Raw genomic sequence first — 27700 nt, 5'->3', positions numbered from 1 at the left:
AAGTTTTGTTTTGTCCTCTAAATTGGCCATCCCATTCAACAGTACAGTGAATGTCATTGTTAGTATTGCTGTCTTTTTTATTAGATTTTTTATTGTAAAATAATAAACATATTATAAAAAATAAAATAAAAAGAGAGAAAGAGAGAGTGATAACACACACAGACACACACAACAGACTTCATTTCAGTTCATTTGGTTCAAATGTATATTGCTAATTGTCACCAGTTCCCTTGTCTGGGGATAGTCAAATTGAACAATCAACTAGAAATCTGTATCTATTGGCAAAACAGCTTCAATTGAGATGGACAATGGACAACATGCCCACCACTCTGAATAACCTCTCTGTCATAGAACGTTTCAATTACGTCATAATGGACCTCCAGTAGTGAAAAGATGGGGTCGATAGATTGACTGTGCACATGTCAACATGCCTGTGTCTTAGATAATTAGGCAGATATGAGTTATGAGCCATAACTATAGAGATGGACCTTGGACTTCAGTCACTGACTTAGAGAAAGTGTTGGTAATGGAAATGACAGGTGAATGAAACTATCTGCTCCATAAACCTTTGAACAGGTGGAGTGGTACACACCTTGGTCACACATTCTGTCATTCACTTTGGAACTCCAATTACTTACAGTAACTATTTGAACTCCGGTGGCTTTGAATTATACCAATGCCCTCAATATAATCTAACGTTACTGGGGTTGTAAATTCATACGAAAGTATGGTCTAATTATATAAGGAACTCCATATAACCTGAAAAGGTTACCCTGCCCTGCAGTAGTAGGGTAACAGTGTATTTTCTTTGAACTAAAACAGCACAAACCTGAACTATAGAGGTTGAACAATGTTATATGATCTATGACCTAAACTACATGAAGTGTGACAGAATATCATAAAAATAGAGCTAGGCTACAACTTCCTCAGTTAGACATCAGTGGATGTTGTTGCTGCCCAAATCACCTCCTCTCCTTCGGTCCTCCCATTTTTTCTGTCTCCTGCAAGCTGCTTTGGCTTTTCTAAATCACACAGACGTATTATTCGGCTTTACTGAAACCACTCGTTTAGACGATTCGGTCCTGGTGATAAGCTACACGCGATATCGTTTTATCGGTGAAAATAAAACCAAAAGTGGATTTGTTGACAATTCATCGACGTTTTCAACAAAGTAGCCGCTCGCGCAGAGTAGTTGTCAAATGTAACTTTTTTTCCGTGAGTTTTTTTTCAAGAGGGAACGAGAGCTGCACGCTCCAGACGCACGTTTCGTTTCAAAATAAGTTTTTACAGAAAAATAATATTCTTATTGTACAATTGCCCCCCAAAATAAAAAATAACAGTGATTATCCGGTGGCACTCAAACGGATTAATAGCGTCTCCGGGGATGGAGTAATCCCGTTAAAAGCAAGAACAAAACTGTTTGTATAGCGGAGCGGGCTCTTCCCGTCACCGTGCACGGGCAGTTTGAGCTGGATATCCCACCACAGCACTATGGGCTGCGGATTGAGGAAACTGGAAGACCCGGAGGACAGCAGCCCCGGGAAGATCTACTCCACTCTGAAGAGACCACAAGTAGAGATCAAAACCGACACCGTTTACGAGTATGTGCTACTGGATTTCAGTTTGGAAGGTATGCATTTGGGTCTCACCTTGATACAGATACATTAAGCATAATACTTAGGATATATTATAAACAATGTTTCTTTATATATGTATATATGCCATTTAGCAGACGCTTTTATCCAAAGCGACTTACAGTCATGTGTGCATACATTCTACGTTCTACATTCTTTCTTTAGATATTGACGAGGCTATGAACGAAAGAAAAACATGAATTACTATTTTCCTCTGAAATAACCTGGTTTAGGTGCTTTTCAAGCTTGTCACTATTTTGACTATGTATGGATTTTGTTTTTTGAACAGTGGTGTACAAACGGCAGGTTTGTTTTTCAAATAGGCTGCAGTGGTCTTTCATGTGGCTGATCTTAATTGGAACACTACACGTGTGTATCCTATGCAGTGGCTCAGGTCGTCTCTCCTAGCAACAGTGCTGTCAGTTTCTCGTCCAGAGAAATAGGTCGAAGTTTTCTCTTTTACCCCCTCTCTTCCAGTGTGTGCGCGTATCTATGTGAAAGGAAAAATACCTTCCCTTCTGTCCTAATCTCACAGACACCTGCCATCATTATTATATGATTTCTGACCATCTGAAAGTGCAACAGCATCCTTTGTCAGAATGCAGTGTTTTTAGTGTAATCTCTACAACATGAGGAGTTTGGGACTGGTTGATGTACCAATGACCTATTTGGAAGGGAAATAATGCTAACATTTGTTTAGCTAGAAGCCAGCCATGTAAACAGTGGTGTATTCCACTTTAGATGGAGTGTTGTTAGTTTAGTATCTGGTAGAACCCAAATAAGGGTGTTGAACCCATATAACCGTGTTCAACCCCATTCCCTAATAAATACTTGTAACGTATTTCACTCTGTAGACTGAGGCTCCCTAGTGTGAGTCGCCACTATCTCTCTCACTGTGCAGCCTCTGTCCTTATGGTTAGGCCTATGAGCTGTAGATATGAGGATGTGGTTATGTCTACATGGGTTATTGGGACACAGTAGGAAGTGTCTGGGCTCCCAGTTCAGGGGTTTGGAGTAAAGCCCACTAGTTGATACAGTTGATACAGTTACTCTTACTCTTATTATCTGGACAAAGCCTAAATACATTTACGTATATATTCTCAATAAGTGTGTACGTGAGTACGTAAACTGCCTCACCTGCCTCAACAGTTTAGTGACCTTAGTTTCTTTGGGAGGTAAGCAGAAAGTCCTGGGTTTCCTCCACACCAGCCAAATCCTGTTCACCTGGATTTAGGAGTCCCTGTCTGTGTAGGCTGGTAGTTGTGACTTCCACACCAGCCAAATCCTGTTCACCTGGATGTAGGAGTCCCTGTCTGTGTAGGCTGGTAGTTGTGACTTCCACACCAGCCAAATCCTGTTCACCTGGATGTAGGAGTCCCTGTCTGTGTAGGCTGGTAGTTGTGACTTCCACACCAACATAAATCCTTGTCAAGAAAAAAAAACAGCCTCATAGACATTATTGAAATAATGAAGTACTGCTTAATGTAAATATCAAATGATATGTACTACTGTGTACATATTGGGACTGTGGTGCATGTTGTCAAGTTCAACCCTAAATACTGTATATACTTTAGATGTATAGACAGCCTGAGGGTCTGTTTTGGAGCATACATACTCCTAAACGTGACAGTTCCATTCCTTAGTGAGGAGCGCCTGGCCTGCAGATGCCTTGAGGCAAAGCAAACGACACATCTCCACATCTCCATCAGCTGATGTCACAAAGTGCTGTACAGAAACCCAGCCTAAAACTTCAAACGGCAAGCAATGCAGGTGTAGAAGCACGGTGGCTAGGAAAAACTCCCTAGAAAGGCCAGAACCAAGGAAGAAAAGTAGAGAGGAACCAGGCTATGAGGCGTGGCCAGTCCTCTTCTAGCTGTGCCGGGTGGAGATTATAACAGAACATGGCCAAGATGTTAAAATGTGCATAGATGACCAGCAGGGTCAAATAAAAATAATAGAATACCTCTGACTGCACTGTAAGCTGCTTTATAGGCGTGTATAGAGACCCGCACACTGACGGTTGAGTAGCAGGCGCACTCCAAGAGGCTGGAAATGAAAACAATATGATGCTTATAATTTGACATGACTCTCAAGGGTTTAAAGGTGCAGCCAGACAGTACCTACTCCTCTGAATGCCTCTAGGTACTGCTGTATTGTGTGCCTGTCTGTGCTACACATTATCAAAGCATTACTTGTCTTAGTTCTTTATGAGAAGAGCTTAGCCACATTTGATTGACATTTGATGCTTGCTATAGGTACTATACCTTCTCAAGTCAAGTGTGACTCCCATGACCTCCAGTACCTGGTTATTTCACTGGATAGGTGGCTAGGTTGACTGCTTACTACCATGTTCTCTCCTCCATAGCCTCTGAGCCAGATGTTTCAGTGTGAGGCAGAGCCAAACGGACAGATTAATAAAGATTAGAAATAGCGTCCTTAATCATCCATCTTGGATCAGTTTCATTGCTGTTCTCTGCTTTATGCCAAACTAGTGGGATTTAGATTCAGTATTGACATTAGTGTTCGCATCAACACTGGACGTGCCTGAAGATTGGGGACTAGTTAGAACCCACCACATGTTCCCTCTTCTCTCCCTCACTTCTCCTTGAAACATTTCTGGGACACATACACAACCTCTCTCCAAAGCCATTTGCTGGCTGCATCTTCCCTCACATGCACACCCCCACCCCTCAGCCCAGTAGCAGCCCAGCCCAGTAGCTTGGCCTCCTTTTAAAGCACCATTACTCCTCCCTGTGGCGGAAGCAGAGGCCAGGGGCATCACATCAAAGTGGCTAATGTCTAATGGCTAAAGCCTCACATGCTGATTAGTTTAGCCCCGCATTACAGTCAGTGTGGATCGAGGGAGGGAGGAAGGGAGGGCTGGAGAGCTCAGCTGGACCGAGGACAGAGGCTGGACGGCAGCCCGTGAAGAGGGGGGCAGAGTGGGCCTCACACTGTTGATCCACAGGGGCTCTACTGGGCTGAGTGGGGGATGGAGAGATGTAAAGGGGGTGGCTGGATGGATAAAATAACGGGCAGAGGGGTGACAGGTCGAGAGATTGGATTTGTGGTTGGACAGAGGTGGCTAGAGAGATTAATAATTCAAGCTGGATGGGAGGATATTTGGGCTGTGACGATATTTTTTCCATGGCAAAAATGAAAACATGAAGCAGATCTAACTCTTTGGTCCTTTAAAAACCTGCTGTATGTAGCATATTATGTGCTATAGCTTGGAAAATAAATACATGTGACTCTGGATGACAACGTGATGTTTGCAACATTACTGGTGTTTTCCTAAAGAAGTTAAATCCGCTTTGTGTTTTGTTTTCTTGCCATGATACTAACGAGTATCGAGATACTGGTGTCGTCCCGGCCCTAGAGGATATTAGTTGGATAGGAGGATAGATTGAAAGATTAAAGGATTTAGGGATGAGGGATAAGTGTATCCAACCACCCAGCTATCCTAAAATATTATGACTCTTCTCTTTCCAAGGTTGTTTACCTCGATTGACAGCTAGGCCTGGATTCTCATCAGTCTCCTGTTCTTAGTAGCCTGGACCCAGATCTATTTGTGCTGTCTTGCCAACTCCTATGGTCATTCTCACGCCAATGGCCGTAGGAGTTGGCAAGGCGGCAGAAACAGACCTGGAACCAGGCTAGATGTTGGTATTTGTCTGTATGTGGCAAATTAAATTCCGCCTCACCTGGACCATATGAGGATGTAATTCCAGAACAAATTCAACGCAACCACAATCTACTATAATCTCTTCTTCTCTTTCTCTCTCTGTGTTAATCTGACTGGAACCAGACCCTAGAAAATGCTGGATTATCTCTGATTATAGAGTTTATATTACATTTGGAGGAGACTACAAGGGCAGTGGTACATTTCAAACCTGGCTGGTGTAGTGATATGGTTTAACACACTGTGAAGAATCAATTCTGCCCTGTTCGGCTAACTGGAGTTTCCAGTGAAGTCGCAGGGCCCTGATTGGCAGAACGGTATATTTATTTTATTTAACCTTTATTTAACCAGGTAGGCTAATTGAGAACAAGTTCTCATTTGCAACTGCGACCTGGCCAAGATAAAGCATAGCAATTCGACACATACAACAACACAGAGTTACACCTGGAATAAACAAAACATACAGTCAATAATACAGTAGAAACAAAGAAAACAAAAAGTCTACATACAGTGAGTGCAAATGAGATAAGATAAGGGAGTTAAGACAATAAATAGGCCAGGTCGCAATTGTAAATGAAAACTTGTTCTCAACTTGCCTACCTGGTTAAATAAATGTGGGGAAAATATATATATATTTTTTTAAATAGGCCATGGTGGCGAAGTAATTACAATATAGCAATTAAACACTGGAATGGTAGATGTGCAGAAGATGAATGTGCAAGTAGAGATACTGGGGTGCAAAGGAGCAAGATAAATAAATACAGTATGGGGATGAGGTAGGTAGATGTGCTGGTTACAGATGGTCTATGTACAGGTTCAGTGATCTGTGAGCTGCTCTGACAGCTGGTGCTTAAAGCTAGTGAGGGAGGTCAGAGTCTCCAGCTTCAGTGATTTTTGCAGTTCGTTCCAGTCATTGGCAGCAGAGAACTGGAAGGAAAGGCGACCAAAGGAGGAATTGGCTTTGGGGGTGACCAGTGAGATATACCAGCTGGAGCGCATGCTACAAGTGGGTGCTGCTGTGGTGACCAGTGATCTGAGATAAGGCGGGGCTTTACCTAGCAGAGACTTGTAGATAATCTGTAGCCAGTGGGTTTGGCGAAGGGTATGAAGCGAGGGCCAACCAACGAGAGCATACAGGTCGCAGTGGTGGGTAGTGTATGGGGCTTTGATGACAACTAATGGCACTGTGATAGACTGCATCCAATTTGTTGAGTAGAGTGTTGGATTTTATAGATGACATCGCCGAAGTTGAGGATCGGTAGGATGGTCAGTTTTACGAGGGTATGTTTGGCAGCATGAGTGAAGGATGCTTTGTTGCGATATAGGAAGCAGATTCTAGATTTAATTTTGGATTGGAGATGCTTAATGTGAGTCTGGAAGGAGAGTTTACATTCTAACCAGACACCTAGGTATTTGTAGCTGTCCACATATTCTAAGTCTGAGCTGTCCAGAGTAGTAATGCTGGACGGGCGGGCAGGTGCGGGCAGTGATCGATTGAATAGCATGCATTTAGTTGAACTTGCATTTAAGAGCAGTTGGAGGCCACAGAAGGAGAGTTGTATGGCATTGAAGCTCGTCTGGAGGTTAGTTAACACAGTGTCCAAAGAGCGGCCAGAAGTATACTTAGGAAGAATCCCCAGCAGCAAGAGCGACATCATTGATGTATATAGAGAAGAGAGTCTGCCCGAGAATTGAACCCTGTGGCACCCCCATAGACTGCAAGAGGTCCGGACAACAGGCCCTCCGATTTGACACACTGAACTCTATCAGAGAGTAGTTGGTAAACCAGGCAAGGCAATAATTTGAGAAACCAAGGTTGTCGAGTTTGCCAATAAGATTGTGGTGATTGACAGGGTCGAAAGCCTTGGCCAGGTCGATGAATACGGCTACACAGTAATGTCTCATCGATGGTGGTTATGATGCCGTTTAGGACCTTGAGTGTGGCTGAGGTGCACCCATGACCAGCTCTGAAACCAGATTGCATAGCGGAGAAGGTACGGTGGGATTCGAAATGGTCGGTAATCTGTTTGTTCACTTGGCTTTCGAAGACCTTAGAAAGACAGGGTAGGATAGATATACTGTAGGTCTGTAGCAGTTTGGGCCTAGAGTGTCACCCCCTTTGAAGAGGCAGCTTTCCAATCTTTGGGGATCTCAGACGATACGAAAGAGAGGTTGAACTTGCTAGTAATAGGGGTTGCAACAATTTCGGCAGATCATTTTAGAAAGAGAGGGTCCAGATTGTCTAGCCTGGTATAATATTTAGCTAATGTAATGATTTGTTAACAGAGATGGTGCCTTGGTAGTCATATTAGGATAATCCTTTCCACTTTACATGAGATCTACACACTCTGTCCTCATGTTTATTCCTGTAGTGTACGGGCAATTTCACCAGTGGTGGCTCCTCAGCAGAGGAAGGGGAGGACGAACATTAAAACCATTAAATATATTCCCGTCGCCAAATAATTTTTTAAGACACACTGTTTTACAGTGAAGTTCGACAGTAGCCTCAATAGCACTCTCTGGGGCAGCACCATGCTGTAGCTGGAGGACAGCTAGTTTCTGTTCTCCTCTGGGGTACAATATAAAACCATGGTTGACGTTGAGACTGGTGTTTTGTGGGTACTATTTAATGAAGCTGCCAGTCGAGGACTTGTGAGGCGTCGTCACGGTGTGTTTGGACCATGATAGTTTGTTGATGTGGACACCAAGGAACTTGAAACTCTCGACCGTCTCCATTACACACCCGGAAATATGAATGGGGTCGTGTTCGGTCCTCCTTTTCCTGTAGTCCACGATCATCTCCTTTGTCTTGCTCACGTTGAGGGAGAGATTGTTGTCCTGGCACCACATTGCCAGGTCTCTGACCTCCTCCCTATAGGCTGTCTCATCTTTGCTGATCAGGCCTATCACCGTTGTTGTCAGCAAACTTTTTTTCAATTACAGTAAACAATGCTTGAAATACAGTACATTGCACATGAGATTTTATATATCCGATATACCATGGGAACATGCTTTTTGAATGAGGTAGGAATGTATATGCCCATGCGAAAAAAATATTAAATACTTAAGTAATACTTTCATAACACATTACATTAGAAACAACAAAGTGCACTAAAAAAACATGGCTAGTCTTCAAAACGAATAGAAAAAATATAATAAGACAGGCTAATGTTAAACACTCACAAGGGTAGATCAATTAAATACAAAGCTTAGGTAGGGAGTTTACTGTGGAGTAGAGGGAAATGTCACTGTCTCGAAAAAGATAAAGAAAGGTTTCTACATTCGGTAGAATTTGTTGTCAGCGAACTTGATGATGGTGTTGGAGTCGTATGTTGGCCATGCAGTCAACAGGGAGTACAGAAGGGGACTAAGCACGCACCCCTGAGAGGCCCCACGTTGAGGATCAGCGTGGCAAATGTGTTGTTGCCTACCCTTACCACCTGGGGGAGGCCTGTCAGGAAGTCCAGGATCCAGTTGCAGAGGGAAGTATTTAGTCCCAGGGTCCTTAGCTTAGTGATGAGCATTGTAGGCACTATGGTGTTGAACGCAACACACGCTATGGTGTTGAACAGTTTTCTCACATAGGTGGTCCTTTTTTCCAGATGGGAAAGGGCAGCGTGGAGTGCGATTTGAGATTGCGTCATCTGTGGATCTGTTGGGGCAGTATGTGAATTGGAGTGGGTCTAGGGTTTCCGGGATGATGGTTTTGATGTGAGCCATGACCAGCCTTTCAAAGCACTTCATGGCTATCGACGTGAGTTTTATGGGGCGGTAGTCATTTAGGCAGGTTGCGTTCACTTTCTTGGGCACAGGGATTATGGTGTTCTGCTTGAAACATGTAGGCATTACAGACTCGGTCAGGGAGAGGTTGAAAATGTAGTTGAAGACACTTGCCAGTTGCTCCATGCATGCTCAGAGTACACGTCCTGGTAATCCATTCAGCCTTGTGAATGTTGACCTGTTTAAAGGTTTTGCTCACATTGGCTACGGAGAGCATGATCACACTGTCATCCAAAACAGCTGGTGCTCTCCTGCATGCTTCAGTGTTGCTGGTCTCAAAGCGAGCATAAAAGGCATTTATCCCATCTGGTTGGCTCCCATCACTGGGCAGCTCAAGGCTGGGTTTCCCTTTTGTAGTCAGTAATAGTCTGCAAACCCTGCCACATCCAAGAAACGTCAGAGCCAGTGTAGTAGGATACAATCTTAGTCCTGTGTTTGATGGTTCATCTGAGGGCATAGTGGGATTTCTTATAAGCATCCGGATTAGTGTCCCGCTCCTTGAAAGTGGCAGCTCTAGCCTTTAGCTTGGTGCAGATGTTGCCTGTAGTCCCTGGCTTCTGGTTGGGATATGTAGGTACGGTCACTGTGGGGACGACGTCATCGATGCATTTATTGATAATCGGCAAAGACTGGGGAGTTTTTTATGATGAAAAGAAAGGTGATGGAGCTCAAGACAGGCAAAATACTTGAGGAAAACCTGCTTCAGTCTGCTTTAAGCCAGACACTGGAAGAGCAATTCACCTTTCATCAAGACAATAACCTGCAACACAATGCCAAATCTACACTGGAGTTGCTTACCAAGAAGACAGTGAATGTTGCTGACTGGCCGAGTTACATTTTTGACTTGAATCTGTTTGAAAATCTATGGCAATACTAGAAAATTGCTGTCTTGCCATGATCCCCAACAACTTGACAGAGCTTGAAGAATTTTAAAAAGAATAATGGGAAAATAGTGCACAATGCAGGTCTGCAAAGCTTTTATGAGCTTTACTCAGAAAGACTCACCGCTGTAATTGGTGCCAAAGGTGTTTCTAACATGTATTGACTCAGGGGAGGTGAATACTTATCTAATCAAGGTATATTACTATTTTTTTTGTTGATTTATTAGTCCACTTTGACATGACAGATTATTTTGTGCAGATTGTTGACAAAAAATGACAATTAAATCCATTTTAATCCCACTTCGTAACACAATAAAATGTGAAGAAATTCTATAGGCATTGTATTTGTTGTCGATGTTTTAACGTCAAACTGGTGTCCGTTGAGAACACAGTTGGAAGGGTTAATAGAAAATAATGCCATCGTTGATTAGATGCTGTTGAGTAGACTTTCTCTTGAACCATATGGTCTATCTATTAGAAACTCATGTATGGACACAGGTATAATACATTAATACAATATATATGAATACAGTTTTTTTCTGTTATTTAAGTATAAATGACCTAAATTCCGTTTGATTTTCTGTTCATTACCAACATTTCCTGAAGATTCAGGTAATTATAGCCAATTCCGTTGCAGACATTACGTTACTGATTTTTGTTGTGGGGGGGGGGGGTAATTCTAGTAGGGGTCCTTCACATCAACATTATTGTGTTTTGATGTATTTCTGATACCTTTAAGACTTTTTCTGGTAGATTTTTTTTGTCTTCATCTATTTATCCAGAAATCAATGCCTTAACTTATGGCACATTTTGGAAAATTGGTGAAAAACAATTGTATGCCTTAAATTCCCCAAAATATTGACTCTTAGATTTAATTTGATACCCAATTTGATATGTTCCTATGAACTTCACATATTGGTACTCATGGGTCTTTTTCAATGGAAAGCCCTATATTTGGAATCCAGCGTCCCTTTTGTCTCTTTCCTCTCAATTTCCTTAAGTCTCCTTCTACCCTCATTCTTTCTCTTTTTTACTCACCTTTCTTCTTTTGCCAGCTTTCTTTCCCTCTTCCTCACTTTTATACAAGCTTCCTTTTCACACAAGCTTTCTGGCCCATAAAATCTTTCTTGTAAACCCCTTTTTTGCACCACACTTGGTATCTCCTTCCTCCTCTAATTTCTCCCCATTTCCCTCATTCTTTCCACAGTCGGCCCCTCTCTCTTCCCCCTCCTGTGCTCCCCCTCTCCTCTCTCTTTTTCTCACACACAGTAGAGAACAGAGGGCTCAGTGTGTGGGTTGACAAGGGTGAGCCGTGGTGATGGGAGGGGGTGTGAGGTGGCTGAAAGAAGGGAGATGGAGAGGGACAAAAGAGCCCAGGCGAGAGAGACGTGTGTGTGTGTGTGTGTGTGTGTGTGTGTGTGTGTGTGTGTGTGTGTGTGTGTGTGTGTGTGTGTGTGTGTGTGTGTGTGTGTGTGTGTGTGTGTGTGTGTGTGTGTGTGTGTGTGTGTGAGAGAGAGAGACTGGATTAATAGCCTGGCGTTGAGCTCCTCTAGGGAGCTTTTGGTGAAAATGTCATTTTCGTTGCTCAGGTGGGACCCAACAGACATACACACTCAGACACAAATGCTGAGATGACAGAGACGCCACCAGTTCAAAAGCTTCTCGTCCACTGCTTCCCTGGCCACCCAGCCGTCTAGAGATTTCACTATGACCTGGACTTGCCAGGATGTTTTAAACCATAGCCAAATTCAGCCAAGCCCTGCCAAATTCACATGGCAGAAATTCCAGTAACAAGCTGTTATTATCTCCGTCCCAGAGGTGTTTATGTGGGAGAGAGTGTGTGTATGAGATTTGAGTGGGAGTGTGTTTTGTGTGTGAATATATGATGAGCTTGTTCCGTCAGTTGAAATGTGTGGAGCTTGTTTTTATGTCTAAAAATGGGATTTGGTGTTTGTTTTTGTGTGCTTACATGCATGCTTGACTGTGATTGTGTTTACTTTCGGGTGTGAGTGTATGTCTCCGGCACCGAGCCAGCCCTGTGAACAGACCCTCTTTGTGAACACAGGATGTATGGTGATGCTATAGGTCTCCAGACAGAGTCGTGAGAAAACTATAGAAAACAACTCCACCAGACAGACTAGTCACATGTTATCAACAAACATTAACACAATGCCCCCTTAACACAGACAACTATAGGTTTTATTGTCACATACACCGGATAGCTGCAGTGAAATGTTGTTTTACAGGGTCAGCTATAGTTAATTAGGGTTGCTCAATGGCACATTGACAGATTTTTCACCTTGTCGGCGTGGATATTCAAACCGGCAACCTTTCAGTTACAGGCCCAACGCTCTAACCCGCTAGGATACCTGCCGCTCTGCAACAACACTGCAAACCAACCGAAACCAAAAAAAAGAACCCCGGCAACACATGACTTCAGTCCTAACTTAATGCAACACCCCTAGAATACCAATGTAAGCGAGGCACTACCACATTAACACCACCACAGCTAGAGAGGTAGCTGGTAAGCTACAGTGTGTATATATAGCAGAGTATGTGGTGGTGGTGGTTCTATGGTGGTGTCCTCTCATCAGGGCCTGCCCTGGGTTAAGGTTGTCAGGGTTACTGGTGGTTCTATGGTGGTGTCCTCTCATCAGGGCCTGCCCTGGGTTAAGGTTGTCAGGGTTACTGGTGGTTCTATGGTGGTGTCCTCTCATCAGGACCTGCCCTGGGTTAGAGTTGTCAGGGTTACTGGTGGTGAAAGAGAAACCACTGGATGAACAGACATCTGTCTGATCAGCATAGCAAGAGGAGATGTCTTATTTTGGAACTGTTAGCTGTAGACCATGAGAAGACTTCGTGAAGTGATGTGCTGCTAGTGTGAGACTGGCAGCATTATTTAATGATTAAGTCGCTCTGCATAAGAGTGTCTGTCTGCTACAGTAAACTGTCTGCTTATGTGACAGTCCAGAGTCTCCAGACTGGCCTTCTACTCTCCACTTTCTCTCTGTGTGAATACCTCAGCATTTCCCCTCTTATCTCCTCTGGGTATGACTAGGGAATAGCAAGGGCCTGCTAAAGAGATTATATGACACACAGGCAGACAGACAAGAAGATCTGATTGATGTTCAGTTCAGGACAGACTTAACCTCTGGGGTTAGACTACAGACAGAGGAAGACAGATGTCATGCTGCTAGCCTCAACTCCTCCTTCCTCTTTTCGTTATGCAGGAGTTTCTAGTGATTTTATTGACTCACTGTGTTCCTCTTTCTCCTTCTCTCTTTTATCTTCCTTATTTACTCCTCTCCTTGCCCCCTTTTCCCCTCTGTTCTTCTCCTCATCCTCCCCATGTCTCATCTCCCCTCCTCTCCACTTCCTTTGTTTTTCTTTCTCCTCTCCTCCCCTCCCCCTTCAGGTAGTCGCCCCACGGTGCAGTATGTGTCCTCTCTGTGCGAGCTGTCCCAGGCCCTGCAGCCCTACTACACCCAGGGCTATGTCCTCACCACTCTGCATCCCATCATTCTCTCTGTTGGACGCACGCGTTCCCTGCCCTTCAGCCTGCTCTACCGAGCCATCCTGGCCCGCCCACGACCCAGGTACCAGACACATACACACGTTCCCTGCCCTTCAGCCTGCTCTACCGAGCCATCCTGGCCCGCCCACGACCCAGGTACCAGACACATACACACGTTCCCTGCCCTTCAGCCTGCTCTACCGAGCCATCCTGGCCCGCCCACGACCCAGGTACCAGACACATACACACCTTCCCTGCCCTTCAGCCTGCTCTACCGAGCCATCCTGGCCCGCCCACGACCCAGGTACCAGACACATACACGCGTTCCCTGCCCTTCAGCCTGCTCTACCGAGCCATCCTGGCCCGCCCACGACCCAGGTACCAGACACATACACGCGTTCCCTGCCCTTCAGCCTGCTCTACCGAGCCATCCTGGCCCGCCCACGACCCAGGTACCAGACACATACACGTGTTCCCTGCCCTTCAGCCTGCTCTACCGAGCCATCCTGGCCCGCCCACGACCCAGGTACCAGACACATACACGCGTTCCCTGCCCTTCAACCTGCTCTACCGAGCCATCCTGGCCCGCCCACGACTCGGGTACCAGACACCCAAGCATGCATGCCTGGAGGCACGTACACACACAGACAGCCGCTCCAGGTGGAATTGCCCCGTTCTAGAATCAGTTTGAACCATTTGGGAGGTAAAACACAAAACTTACCTTAGATCTGTGCCTAGACCAGGGGCCGCCACAACCCATAACCCTCCCACCCATCCCTTAATCTGAGCTCAGCATTGGAACAAGCTACCCAGCCTTAACCCATCCAACCTGGTAAATACTGTAGATGAATGATAGATGATGTAGCTGCATATTTAATGCAACTTCAGTGGGAGGTCAGACTGCTGTTTAAGGGGGAGGGGTTAGGGGGAGACTCCTGGAGAGTATGTTTTGTGGGGCTCTGAGCTGCAGGGGTTGCCATTGGGTAGAAATGTACCCTGACAACAACGGCTCTCTCAAGGCCAATGGGACCTCAGAATCTCACATGGTACCTTCTGTGTTATTATCAAACCTGTAATATTACATATTATTAAAATGTGTATTTTATTTGAATATACATATACTACAATGTGTATGTGTGTGTGTATATATACACTAGCTATTTAGTATGGTTGTTTATGCTTTATGTTTAGAAAGTAGTAGCCATCTCATGCATGGCCAATTAATCAATTATGAATTCTGTCTGCAAACACTGACAAAAACAAATCAAGTATGAACTCTCCAGCTGGACAGGGCTCTGTAGCAAGAGACTATTTACCAAGCTAATGCATACAGATTAGACATGGCTTTACAGTCTCAGAGTAGCTAACAGTCAAAACACATGAATGATGAATGAATGCCCTGTATACAGCTTGTGATTACCAGTTTGAACCTGCAGTACAATGACTGAACGTCTGTGTCTCTGTTCTGTTCTCCTTTCTTCTGTTCTCTCCTCCCTCTGTCTCTTAGTAAGCAGGTGGTGTCCATGTGTCACAGTGTTCCTGTGCTGAGGGTGGAGGAGTGGCCTATCCCAGGGGAGTCCCTGACAGACGACACTGTTAGAGCACTGATCGACAGGGTGAACAGTAGTGCCCGGGGCGGAGTGAGGTTTGTGGGCTCAGTGCTCCAGCAGGCTGGAGGAGGGGGCAGTAACGGCAGGGTGCCTAGCCCCAGGAGAGGCTATCGATCCCCCCCACACACTCCTCCATGTACCCCTCCTGGAGAAGGAGAACTGGAGGATCACAGCCCTACCTACAGCCCTGGTGAGATACTAGTTCTCTCTTCTCTTTTATTCCCGTGTCTCGTCTTCTGTTCAGCTCCCAGGCTTCCACTTTCTCACGACTTGGAAGGATGGCAACGCGAGACTACTTCTCTTCTCTCCTCATCTGTCCCCTCACCTTATCAATGTTGACATGTGGGCTATATCTGCTATCTCCTCTTAATGTCACACAACCTCAAAATGCTGAACACATCACAGCCACACTGTGGAGTCCTAGATTTGTTTCTCCCTTCAACACTACTCATCCGCCTCTCCCCTGATCTGTCAGTGATGTTCAGTTGAACTCTGTGTTGAAGACACTGACTGATGGCCCTGGGGTAGAGTAGGCCTCTGCATGTCAGTCAGCTAACCCTCACCCACCAAGCAGGGCACAACTCCTCACCACAGAGACAACCATACAGACTGAGACGTCCTCGTCCGAAGTAGGGCGAGATGAGTTCACATAGAGCGCCAATGTCTGTTGTCTCTGCACCTTCTTTCTTGTTCTCTTGATCTGACCATCTACCTCTTACACCCCCCCAGACCTAAGGTTGCTGGTGTTCTTCCACTCATGGGCACCAGGTTGTGCTCCGCTGGAAGCTCTGGCCTGTCAGTACCACCAGGGGGCACTGTCCATGCGTGTGTCCAGGAAGGGTCAGGTGGTCAGCGCGCTGGAGGCCGATTGGCTGGAGCTGACTGCAGCCTACTACCGCAAAGGCTGGTCATTGGTGGACTCGTTTGTGTACTGGGACACACCCAAAGGTACTGTCAAATGCTGAGATATAGAGAGACTCTTAAGGTGGATGTAAGACTCATACTGTATAACAGCCACACCAAGCTTAAAAAGCAATAACAACATACGTGCTGTGACATCTTGCTTTGGAGTTGTAAGATCTCCAGCAAAGAGCATTAGTGTAATGATAGGTCAATATCTTGTGACACTTTACTTCTCTGGAAGAGAGGATGGGATTTAATAATAATAATATTAATAATATATTAATACATGCCATTTAGCAGACGCTTTTATCCAAAGTCATGCATGCATATGGTTTAACATGTGGGTGGTCCAGGGAATCAAACCAACTATCCTGGCAAAGCAAGCGCCATGCTCTACCAACTGAGCTCCAGAGGACCAGAGAGTATAGAGAGATTAAGAACACTTTGTCCTCATCCACCTCTCTCATTCTGCTACTTGATCTATTTTTGCGTCTTCTCAAAAATGAGTTCCTTTTATTTTTTGTCTCCCCTCCCCCTATGTCCCCCAGACGAGTCACTTCCTGTCTCTTAGACCCTCCTCTTCTCTCCCCTCCTCTCTCTCATGCTCCTCCTCCTTTCTACCCCTCTCTGCCTCCTCCCTTATCTCTCCCACTGTGGCTATATTTGGAGCTCTATTCCCAACCTCCCGACCTGGCTTCCTGTTACGCCATAGACTGGCAGCAGCCGCAAAAATCCACATCATTTGTAGACATCTGGGGCCTGGGAATATAGCACACGGGAGTCTCTCTCTGTCGCTCTCTCACACACACACAGGAAAATTCTGGTGTGTGCACATAGCCTACATCTCTGTAACTTGTTCATTGTAATTCTAATGAAGTTTTACAACACCTACCCATTCAAGGGTTTTTCTTTATGATTACTATTTTCTACATAGACATCACAACTATGAAATAACATGGTAACCAATAATCATGTAGTAACCAAAAAAGTGTTAAACAAATCAAAATATATTTGAGATTCTTCAAAGTAGCCACCCTTTGCCTTGATGACAGCTTTGCACACTCTTGGCATTCTCTCAACCAACTTCACCTGAAATGCTTTTCCAACAGTCTTGAAGGAGTTCCCACATATGCTGAGCACTTGTTGGCTGCTTTTCTTTCACTCTGCGGTCCAACTCATCCCAAACCATCTCAATTTGGTTAAGGTCGGGTGATTGTTGAGGCCAGATCATCTGATGCAGCACTCCATCACTCTCCTTCTTGGTAAAATAGCACTTACACAGCCTGGAGGTGTGTTGGGTCATTGTCCTATTGAAAAACAAATTATATTCCCACTAAGCACAAACCAGATGGGATGGCATACCACTGCAGAATGCTGTGGTAGCCATGCTGGTTAAGTGTGCCTTGAATTCTAAATAATTCAGACAGTGTCACCAGCAAAGCACCATCACACCTCCTCCTCCATGCCTCATGGAGGGAACCACACATGCGGAGATCATCCATTCACTTACTCTGCGTCTCACAAAGACACGGCGGTTGGAACCACACATCTCAATTTTTCAGACTAAAGGACAGATTTCCACTGGTCTAATGTCCATTGCTCATGTTACTTGGCCCAAGAAAGTATTTTCTTATTATTGGTGTCCTTTAGTAGTGGTTTCTTTGCAGCAATTCGAACATGAAGGCCTGATTCACACAGTCTCCTCTGAACAGTTTTTTTTATTTTTATTTCACCTTTATTTAACCAGGTAAGCCAGTTGAGAACAAGGTCTCATTTACAACTGCAACCTGGCCAAGATAAAGCAAAGCAGTGCGACAAACACCACAGAGTTACACATGGGATAAACAAACATACAGTCAATAACACAATAGAAAAATCTATATACAGTGTGTGCAAATATAGTAAGATTAGGGAGGTAAGGCAATAAATAGGCCACAGTGGCGAAATAATTACAATTTAGCAATTAAACACTGGAGTGATAGATGTGCAGATGACAATGTGCAAGTAGAGATACTGGGGTGCAACGGAGCAAAAAATAATATGTGGATAAGGTAGTTGGGTGGGCTATTAACAGATAGGCTGTGTACAGGTGCAATGATTGGTAAGCTGTTCTGACAGCTGTTGCTTATATTACAGTGAGGGGAGATATAAGACTCCAGTTTCAGGTATATTTCACTGGTCATCCCCAAAGCCAACTCCTCGTTTGGCCACCTTTCCTTCCAGTTCTCTGCTGCCAATGACTGGAACGAATTGCAAAATCACTGAAACTGGTCAGGATGATATATAATGAGGGTGCCCATGTTTACAGATTTAGGGTTGTACCTGGAAGGTTCCTTGATAATTTGTGTGAGATTGAGGGCATCTAGCTTAGATTGTAGGACAGCCGGGGTGTTAAGCATATCCCAGTTTAGGTCACCTAACAGTACAAACTCTGAAGATAAATGGGGGGCAATTAATTCACATATGGTGTCCAGGGCACAGCTGGGGGCTGAGGGGGCCTGTAACAACAGTGAGAGACTTATTTCTAGAAAGGTGGATTTTTAAAAGTAGAAGCTCGATCTGTTTGTGCACAGACCTGGATAACATGACAGAACACTGCAGGCTATATCTTTAGTAGATTGCAACTCCACCCCCTTTGGCTGTTCTATCTTGGCAGAAAATGTTGTAGTTGGGGATGGAAATTTCAGAATTTTGGGTGGTCTTCCTAAACCAGGATTCAGGCACAGCTAGGACATCAGGGTTGGCAGAGTATGGTAAAGCAGTGAATAAAACAAACTTAGGGAGGGGGATTCTGATGTTAACATGCATGAAACCAAGGCTTTTACAGTTACAGAAGTCAACAAATGAGAGCACCCTGGGAATAGGAGTGGTGCTGGGTACAACAGAGCCTGGGTTAACCTCTATAGCACCAGAGGAGGAGTAGGATAAGGATACGGCTAAAGGCTATAAGAACTGGTCGTCTAGTGCGTTGGGGACAAAGAATAAAAGGAGCAGATTTCTGGGCGTGGTAGAATAGATTCAAGGCATAATGTACATACAAGGGTATGGTAGGATGTGAGTACAGTGGAGGTAAACCTAGGCATTGAGTGACGATGAGAGATGTTTCGTCTCTGGAGGCACCAGTTAAGCCAGGTGAGGTCTCTGCATGTGTGTGGTGTTGGACAAAAGAGCTATCTAAGGCATTTTGAGCGGGACTGATGGCTCTACAGTGAAATAAAACAATAAGAACTAGCCAAGACAGCAGTAGACAAGGCATATTGACATTAGAGAGAGGCATAATGCAATTACAGGTGTTGATCAGGAGAGCTAAGACAACTGGTAAATGGCGATGAATGGGCAGAGCGGGTCAGTTAGGTACGTACAGGATCGGAGTTTGAGGCTGGGGCCGACAGGTAAACAAAATTAGGTACTGTGTTATTGAAATAGTCTGGGGGGGCATCGGCTGTGTAGCCAAGTGATCATAAGGACATGTTACGTAAGCCTCTAGAAAGAGGGAACGCAACACCCTGCTCCAACTCAACTCCCCGTGGAGTGAAAGATGAATGGGACTGTAGGTGCGGGTAAGGATGACAAAGGCAGAACATGTACTGTTTACTGGGAATTTATTTATTCCTTCACATGGTAATTTGGGGAAAAGGGTCTGGACGGAACCAAAGAAAGTTAAAGAGTCCCCTCTCCTAACTTACCTGCCTACCCACTACTTACCTAATCTTTTAGCATCACCTGGTGCGGTAACCAAAATACAGGGGGTGGTCCGCTCAGGTCTTACCTAGTGTGTGTATAGACAATAAATACTAGGGGTTATATACAGTGGGGCAAAAAAGTATTTAGTCAGCCACCAATTGTGCAAGTTCTCCCACTTAAAAAGATGAGGTCTGTAATTTATCAAAGGTACACTTCAACTATGACAGAAAAAATGAGAATGAAAAAAAAAATTAAAATGTGATTTTCTGTATTTAACTTTTTAATGAATTTATTTGCAAATTATGGTTGGAAATAAGTATTTGGTCAATAACAAAAGTTCCTCAATACTTTGTTATATAGCCTTTGTTGGCAATGACAGAGGTCAAACGTTTTCTGTAAGTCTTCACAAGGTTTTCACACACTTGCTGGTATTTTGGCCAATTCCTCCATGCAGATCTCCTCTAGAGCAGTGATGTTTTGGGGCTGTTGCTGGCAACACGGACTTTCAACTCCCTCAAAAGATTTTCTATGGGGTTGAGATCTGGAGACTGGCTAGGCCACTCCAGGACCTTGAAATGCTTCTTACGAAGCCACTCCTTCGTTGCCCGGGCGGTGTGTTTGGGATCATTGTCATGCTGAAAAACCCAGCCACGTTTCATCTTCAATGCCCTTGCTGATGGAAGGAGGTTTTCACTCAAAATCTCACGATACGTGGCCCTATTCATTCTTTCCTTTACACGGATCAGTCGTCCTGGTCCCTTTGCAGAAAAACAGCCCCAAAGCATGATGTTTCCACCCCCATGCTTCACAGTAGGTATGGTGTTCTTTGGATGCAACTCAGCATTCTTTGACCTCCAAACACGACGAGTTGAGTTTTTACCAAAAAGTTATATTTTGGTTTCATCTGACCATATGACATTCTCCCAATCTTCTTCTGGATCATCCAAATGCTCTCTAGCAAACTTCAGACGGGCCTGGACATGTACTGGCTTAAGCAGGGGGACATGTCTGGCACTGCAGGATTTGAGTCCCTGGCGGCGTAGTGTGTTACTGATGGTAGGCTTTGTTACTTTGTTCCCAGCTCTCTGTAGGTCATTTACTAGATCCCCCCCGTGTGGTTCTGGGATTTTTGCTCACCGTTCTTGTGATCATTTTGACCCCACGGGGTGAGATCTTGCGTGGAGCCCCAGATCGAGGGAGATTATCAGGGGTCTTGTATGTCTTCCATTTCCTAATAATTGCTCCCACAGTTGATTTCTTCAAACCAAGCTGCTTACCTATTGCAGATTCAGTCTTCCCAGCCTGGTGCAGGTCTACAATTTTGTTTCTGGTGTCCTTTGACAGCTCTTTGGTCTTGGCCATAGTGGAGTTTGGAGTGTGACTGTTTGAGGTTATGGACAGGTGTCTTTTATACTGATAACAAGTTCAAACAGGTGCCATTAATACAGGTAACGAGTGGAGGACAGAGGAGCCTCTTAAAGAAGTTACAGGTCTGTGAGAGCCAGAAATCTTGCTTGTTTGTAGGTGACCAAATACTTATTTTCCACCATAATTTGCAAATAAATTCATAAACAATCCTACAATGTGATTTTTCAGGATTTTTTTTCTTCTCATTTTGTCTGTCATAGTTGTGTGTACCTATGTGTACCTATGATAAATTACAGGCCTCTCATCTTTTTAAGTGGGAGAACTTGCACAATTGGTGGCTGACTAAATACTTTTTTGTCCCACTGTATGAGCAGCAATAGGTGAGTCAGGGTGCCGTTCGGTAGTCACTACTACGCTCGGCGAGCAGGGGACACATCATTCAGAAAAGCTAGCGGGTCGGGGCTAGATGGTTCTTCGGCGACATCGTAACAGAACAGCCTGTTGAGACCACATCGGGCGATCACGTCGGCAGTCCATTCGTGATGGATTGGCGGGGCTCCGTATCGACAATAAAGGGTCCAGGCCAATTGGCAAAGGAGGTATTGTAGCACAAGAATTGGTTGGTATGTAGGCCTAGCTCGAGGTTAGCTGGTGCTTGCTTTGGGACTGAGGTGTAGCTAACAGTAGCCACTCGTATGCAGTTAGCTAGTTGCGATGATCCGGTGTAATGAGCCAGAGCGGCAGGAATCAGATGATATGGTAGAGAGAAACAGTTGATGTTGAGATGTGTCTGTTACTTGAACTTTGAAGCATTTATTTGGGATGCAGTTAACTCTAATGAATGTATCCTCTGCAGCAGAGAGAACTCTGGGTCTTCCTTTCCTGTGACGGTCCTCATGAGAGCCAGTTTCATCATAGTGCTTGATGGTTTTTACGACTGCACTTGAAAAAACTTTCAGTGCTTGAAATTTTCCAGAATGACTGACCTTCATGTCTTAAAGTAATGATGGACTGTTGTTTCTCTTTGCTTATTTGAGCTGTGCTTGCCATAATATGGACTTTGTTTTTTACCATAGCAGGTAGGGGAAGCAGGTAGCCTAGGGGTTAGAGCGTTGGACTAGTAACCGAAAGGTTGCTGATCGAATCCCCGAACTGACAAGGTAAAAATCTGTCATTCTGCCCCTGAACAAGGCAGTTAACCCACTGTTCCTAGGCCGCCATTGTAAATAAGACTTTGTGCTTAATTGACTTGCCTTGTTAAATAAAATATTTTAATTAAATAGGGCTATCTTCTGTATACCACCCCTACCTTATCACAACACAACTGATTGGCTCAAACACATTAAGAAGGAAATAAATTCCACAAATGAACTTTTTAGAAGGTACATCTGTTAATTGAAATGCATTCCAGGTGACTACGTCACAAAGCTGGTTGAGAGAATTCCAAGAGTGTGCAAAGCTGTCAAGGCAAAGTGTGGCTATTTGAAGAATGTCACATCTCAAATATATTTTGATTTGTTAAAAAACAAAATGTTACGACATGATTCCATAGTTTGTCTCCACTATTATTCTACATTGTAGAAAATAGTAAAAATAAAGAAAAACCCTTGAATGAGGTGGTGTTCTAAAACGTTTGACAGGTAGTGTCCTTTCTGTACTATCTGGAATTCACTGCCACGTGTAGAGCATTGTTCACAATGCACTTCAGCCGCTACAGTAAAGGTATCTGCTGATGAACATTGTCTACTGATTTGTATTTGTGTAACTCATAGCGTTTGAGTGTGTGTTTTCTGGTAGATATGCATTGTATGTTGATTGATTATCTGTGTGTGTTGTCTCAGGTGAGCCCGTGCCCAGGTCTCTAGAGGGGTTGTTTGTCTATGAGGAGAGAAGCACTGCCCCTCCTGCCAACGACACCATCGTAGTGGAGCAGTGGACCGTCATCGAGGTCAGAGAGCCGTGTGTGTGTTATGTATTACCTGTGTGTGTGTGTGTGGTTCAGCCAGTGAGGACGGGTGAATGTGTTGCAGTAGATAGATATTCTCTGGGGAAGATCCTGTTGGGGGAGAGAGGGAGATTAGCATTACAGTTACGTCTCTGTGTGTGTCCAAGTAAACACAGCTCAAACAACTAGTTGTGGTGAATGACATTCACTTGCAAGCAACATAATGTGTGTTTGTGTGCCAACAACCCTAATCGTAATACTACAAGATAGATAAACAAAGTGTAGAAAACATGCAACAATTGCCTGTGTCCAGTGTGTGACATCATTGCTGTGTTGTATAGGGTTCTGATGTGAAGACAGATTACGGGCCACTCCTTCACACACTGGCTGAGTTTGGCTGGCTGCTCACCTGTGTCCTGCCCACACCGATCATCCGTCATGACAGGTAACACACATAATTGATGTTTTGCTGGAACAAACTGGTCCATTTTGTAGACCGGGTCATCAGGCCTTGTATGAGGATTTTCCTTTCTAATATATAGATTGTGTGTCTCCAGTGATGGTAATCTGGCCACCAAGCAGGTGGTGTTCCTACAGAGACCAGTCAAGACGTCTTCAGTACCACAGAGGAACCAGGTGAGGGCTTGGCTTCAGTTTGCACAAAATACTACACCAGGAAAGTTGCTATTTTTGGGACAATACTGCCCCTTATGGGTTTTTGTTATAAGATAAAGATGAAATCAGAGTGAGATTTTGGCATTATCATACTAATCAATGAATTGTATTACGTTAGCACTAGCAATGACATACATCTGTGCTGCATTCGATATGATGTTAGTTGTTTTAATTGGATATTCAGGCAGGATTTTGATGACATCCCTGACTATCTGCAAAACATTTGGTGTTATTGCATAGAGCATTTGAAATCATCACAGGTACATGGTAGCAGTGTACATTTTCATCAACAATAAAACATTTAAAAATCCTATTTTTCCTGACTACAAATGGGACTCTCAATCATGGCCGGTTGTGATACCGCCTGGAATTGAACTAGGGTCTGTAGTGACTCCTCTAGCACTGGGGTGCAGTGCCTTAGACCGCTGTGCCACTTGGGAGCCCAATGGACATTTAATTTGACATTAAACTCCTTTTCATCTGTTTTGGAAGATCCCATTTCCAACACTCAAAAATGTTGATACTATCTCAGTTTCGAGATACTAACTCCAAGTTCTGAGGTAATAGAACATACATATAGGATATGTTTCGTCATTTGTTTTCTCATTCGTTTCGTCAAATGTGATCAAATTTGGTTTATATTCAAACTTCGGGTGGCTACCTAGACCTTATCATTCCAGAATTGACTGGAATTAATCAATCGACACAATAGTGATGACATACTGTGTGAGTAACCTTTTAATTACAGATGCAAATGCCTTACATGATGCAACACTGCATAAAGCAAACTCAGCCCTGTTAGTTCTATTGTCCAATCGCAGTTGTCTATTTATTTATTTTGAACCACATTACCTGATTTATAAAATATCTGGTTCCATCATTTAAACATGTTTTCTAGTTGATTTATTGCTATGTCATACCCTCCAACTAGGGTCTGAAATTTTACCTGATTCGGTTAGTCCAGTGGTCCTCAAACCTCCCCTCGGGGATCCCCAGAACAGTTCACCTGATTCACCGACTCAAGGGCTTGATGATTAGTTGACAAGTTGAATCAGGTGTGATGGTTCTGGGAAAGATCAAATACATGAACCGGCTGGGAGTCCACGAGGACAGGTTTGAGAACCACTGGGTTAGTCAACCAGATTAGGAGAAACTCTGAGCCCCAAGACTCTGGGCCCCAAGATATTTTGAGGTAGCATTGGCCTATTTATTTACTTTTAATTATCAGGGAATGGGCTTCCATAGTTTTGTCCAATCCTAAACATGCATGCATGCAGAATATTTCATGCAATCCTCTCATTGGCAGAATTAACATCTTTCAGTTGCACGGTCTGATTGAGCTGATCTGCCTGGCTCTCCCACAAAGCTCCCAGGCGGTCACACTCATCAATCTTTTGAACTTGCGAAGCCAGGACACTTGGCTTGTAACTGATATCAACTAGAAACAATCATGTTTACTCTCTTTCATGTAGGCTTTTTGTGGTTGTTGCTTTGATCACATCAGAAGCTCTATATTTTCTCATGTGCACTGTTATTTATTTATCTGTGTTGCCAATCTCGAACCGTGGTCTACAAATGCTAGTTGTGGTAGTTTTTTTTCCAATGGGGAAAAACAAATGGTATTTGTTGAATATTAGGTGTACAGTAATACTTCTGGCATTTTTGGAAAGCTACAATTTATTTACCCCCCCTGACTGTTATGATGTGGAGAAAGTCAGAGCTGTAAATCAGAGCTGTAAATTGTCTAACCTGTAGCCAAGTCTTTATAGCCTATAAGGTTAATTATGGCTGTCATTAGTTACAATCTGCCACAATATCAATGAAGCCAGCTAAGGTATATGAGGGGATAGTAGTAGTTGGATATGGCTATCTGAATGTGCACATGATGGAAGTTAGAGGTAACCTAAATATTCATTATTTAATAGAAAAAGATGCACTGACTATTATGTGACAACATTGTCCAGTCGTTTGATAGTAACTAAAGCTAACAAATGATAAAATGACAAAAATGTGACTAAGACTAAAAAGTATTTTAAGACTAAAACTAAATCTAAAATAGCTGCCAAAGTCAACACTGCATGCTAGACTCTTCCTCACCTCTTTGTCCTCTCCCAGGCGGGGTCCATGCAGAGGGACGTGGCCACTCATTCTGTGAGTCGTGGTGTGGTCAGCCCCCGAACACACCCCACTGAAGAGCTGTCCCCCACCGCGGGGGGTATTGGGGGGTTCCCCGTCTTCGGAGGGGGGTACCCCAGCGCCCTGTCCCACCTGGAGGAGGGAGGCTTCGAGCAGGACGACGGGGCGGCAGAGGTCACATGCATGTGAACCCTGACATTAACACACAGATAATATCTATCCCTCTAATCTCTTCCCTAACCAAGAAGATAATAGATTAGAAAGCAAAACGTGGCACTTTCTAATGTATTTTATTATGAAGCCATACGCACCATTTTGAGATGGTGTTATTTCCTTTTTTAAAAATTTTGTTGGGAAAACCAAGCAGTCTGTGTTCACTGACATTGGATACTTTTACTCATACCCACATTCTTCTACACATACACGTATTAGTCATGATTCAAAAAGATCACATTGTTCACGCTGCACCTTTTCATGTGATGAGAACACAGACACACACATTCACACAACTGTCACCAGCACAAAGCAGGAAGCACAGGACACACCAGGAAGAACCTCTCTGTGCACAGGCAGACCTCTGGACTAATCTCCCTGTGACCCACAACACACCTGTTGGACAGATGTGTCCCAATGTTTTTGTTCTTCAGTCACTGCTCACGTTTCAGACATTATTCCTGTTTTGGAAAACCTCCTCACCCGCTCATCCACCCTCCCCTTTAGAACTGCCAACACCTCTATTCAATCCAATTCAATACAACTCTCCTCGTTCTGACGTGACATCACGTCTGCTCAGGCTCAAGGTGACACGGTTCAGAGACACAGCATATCTACATCCTGCCACCAGCTCCTCTCCCTCCTCTCCTTTCCCATAAACACACCCAGCAGGATGTAAACATTTATCAGGTGGACAAATAGACACGTTTGCTGTGTTGGCGGTACTGACAATATCCAGGTCAGACTTGTCTATGGGCGTGGCGGTGAATACAGCCATATTACAAACAGCCCTCTCTCTTTCTGTGATGGTTGTGTTTAACTCTGGGCGTTTGAGTTCAGGCCTGGATAAGCTTGTTTGTACATTCATTTCTTGGGTGAGTTCAGATGTGTTTTTATATATATATATACACACACACACACACACACACAGAGATAGGACTGCCAAGCCACAGGGGTGCCTGGGTAAGTAGGAACGATTGAACAATATTTCAAACCTTTTTTGAGATGTACACATACAGTACATTAGAGCCATTGTATTCAGACAGTCTGATTGGTGCTAAACATCTATTGTTCACTAATCTGTTCATGATGTCATCATTAGTGTATATTTCTTAAGTATTTTATAACAATTTTACCAGTTGGCATCGGATCAGTAGATATTCTGTTCCTGCACCTATTCTGTCATTGGAAATTGCTGGTAGTTGTTTCATCATAGCCACATGGCACTGGTTATCAGGCCTCAATTGTTTCATTCTGCTCAGTGATGATGTAGATTCCTCTCCTCAGATCTTGAGACAAAAGCCCTAGTTTCTTCAGGAGATAGTGACAGTTGACTCTTTTGAAATGTTTGATCATGTGAAGGGAAACTAGCAAGGGCTTGTTGTATAAGAAAACAACATGCTGCTGTACATATCGTAATGTTAACAGGAAGTATTACTAGAGATGCAGAGACTACAAGTTTTTAAATTAACTCCCTTTTTTGGGGATGGCGAAACAAATCAGTATTATCTACCTGTTGCAGTGTTTTCATTTTGGAGAAATTATTTGTTGTCATTGGTGTTTTATCTAATTAAAAAGTGAATTCCCTTTCTTGTTCCTCTGCGTGCAGTTGTATTCTCTGCTTAAGAAATATTATATCCTTAAATACTGACCGATTTACTTTTAAAGCGCTTCG

The 27700-nt window shown here is 44.0% G+C and overlaps 1 protein-coding gene across 2 annotated transcripts; it reads left to right on the top strand.

The window, feature by feature from the left end:
- Positions 1-930: 930 nt before the first annotated feature.
- LOC118366931 (raftlin-2) lies at positions 931-27612 on the top strand. 2 transcript variants are annotated; one of them, XM_052493690.1, is made up of 8 exons: positions 931-1630; positions 13393-13573; positions 14999-15291; positions 15831-16049; positions 22898-23004; positions 23343-23446; positions 23544-23637; positions 25792-27612. In XM_052493690.1, the coding sequence occupies exons 1-8, from the start codon at positions 1492-1494 to the stop codon at positions 25999-26001; spliced, it is 1347 nt and encodes a 448-aa protein (XP_052349650.1). In that variant the 5' UTR covers positions 931-1491; the 3' UTR covers positions 26002-27612. The 2 variants fall into 2 exon arrangements, with proteins under 2 accessions (XP_052349650.1, XP_035605684.2); XM_035749791.2 differs by having other exon boundaries at positions 933-1630; positions 23559-23637.
- The last annotated feature ends 88 nt before the right edge of the window (positions 27613-27700 follow it).

Source organism: Oncorhynchus keta, chromosome 34 (genome assembly GCF_023373465.1).
Source record: "Oncorhynchus keta strain PuntledgeMale-10-30-2019 chromosome 34, Oket_V2, whole genome shotgun sequence".
NCBI classification, from domain to species: domain Eukaryota; kingdom Metazoa; phylum Chordata; class Actinopteri; order Salmoniformes; family Salmonidae; genus Oncorhynchus; species Oncorhynchus keta.
The sequence above is the reverse complement of the archived record's forward strand: the minus strand, read 5'-3'. Positions and strand labels throughout refer to the sequence as shown.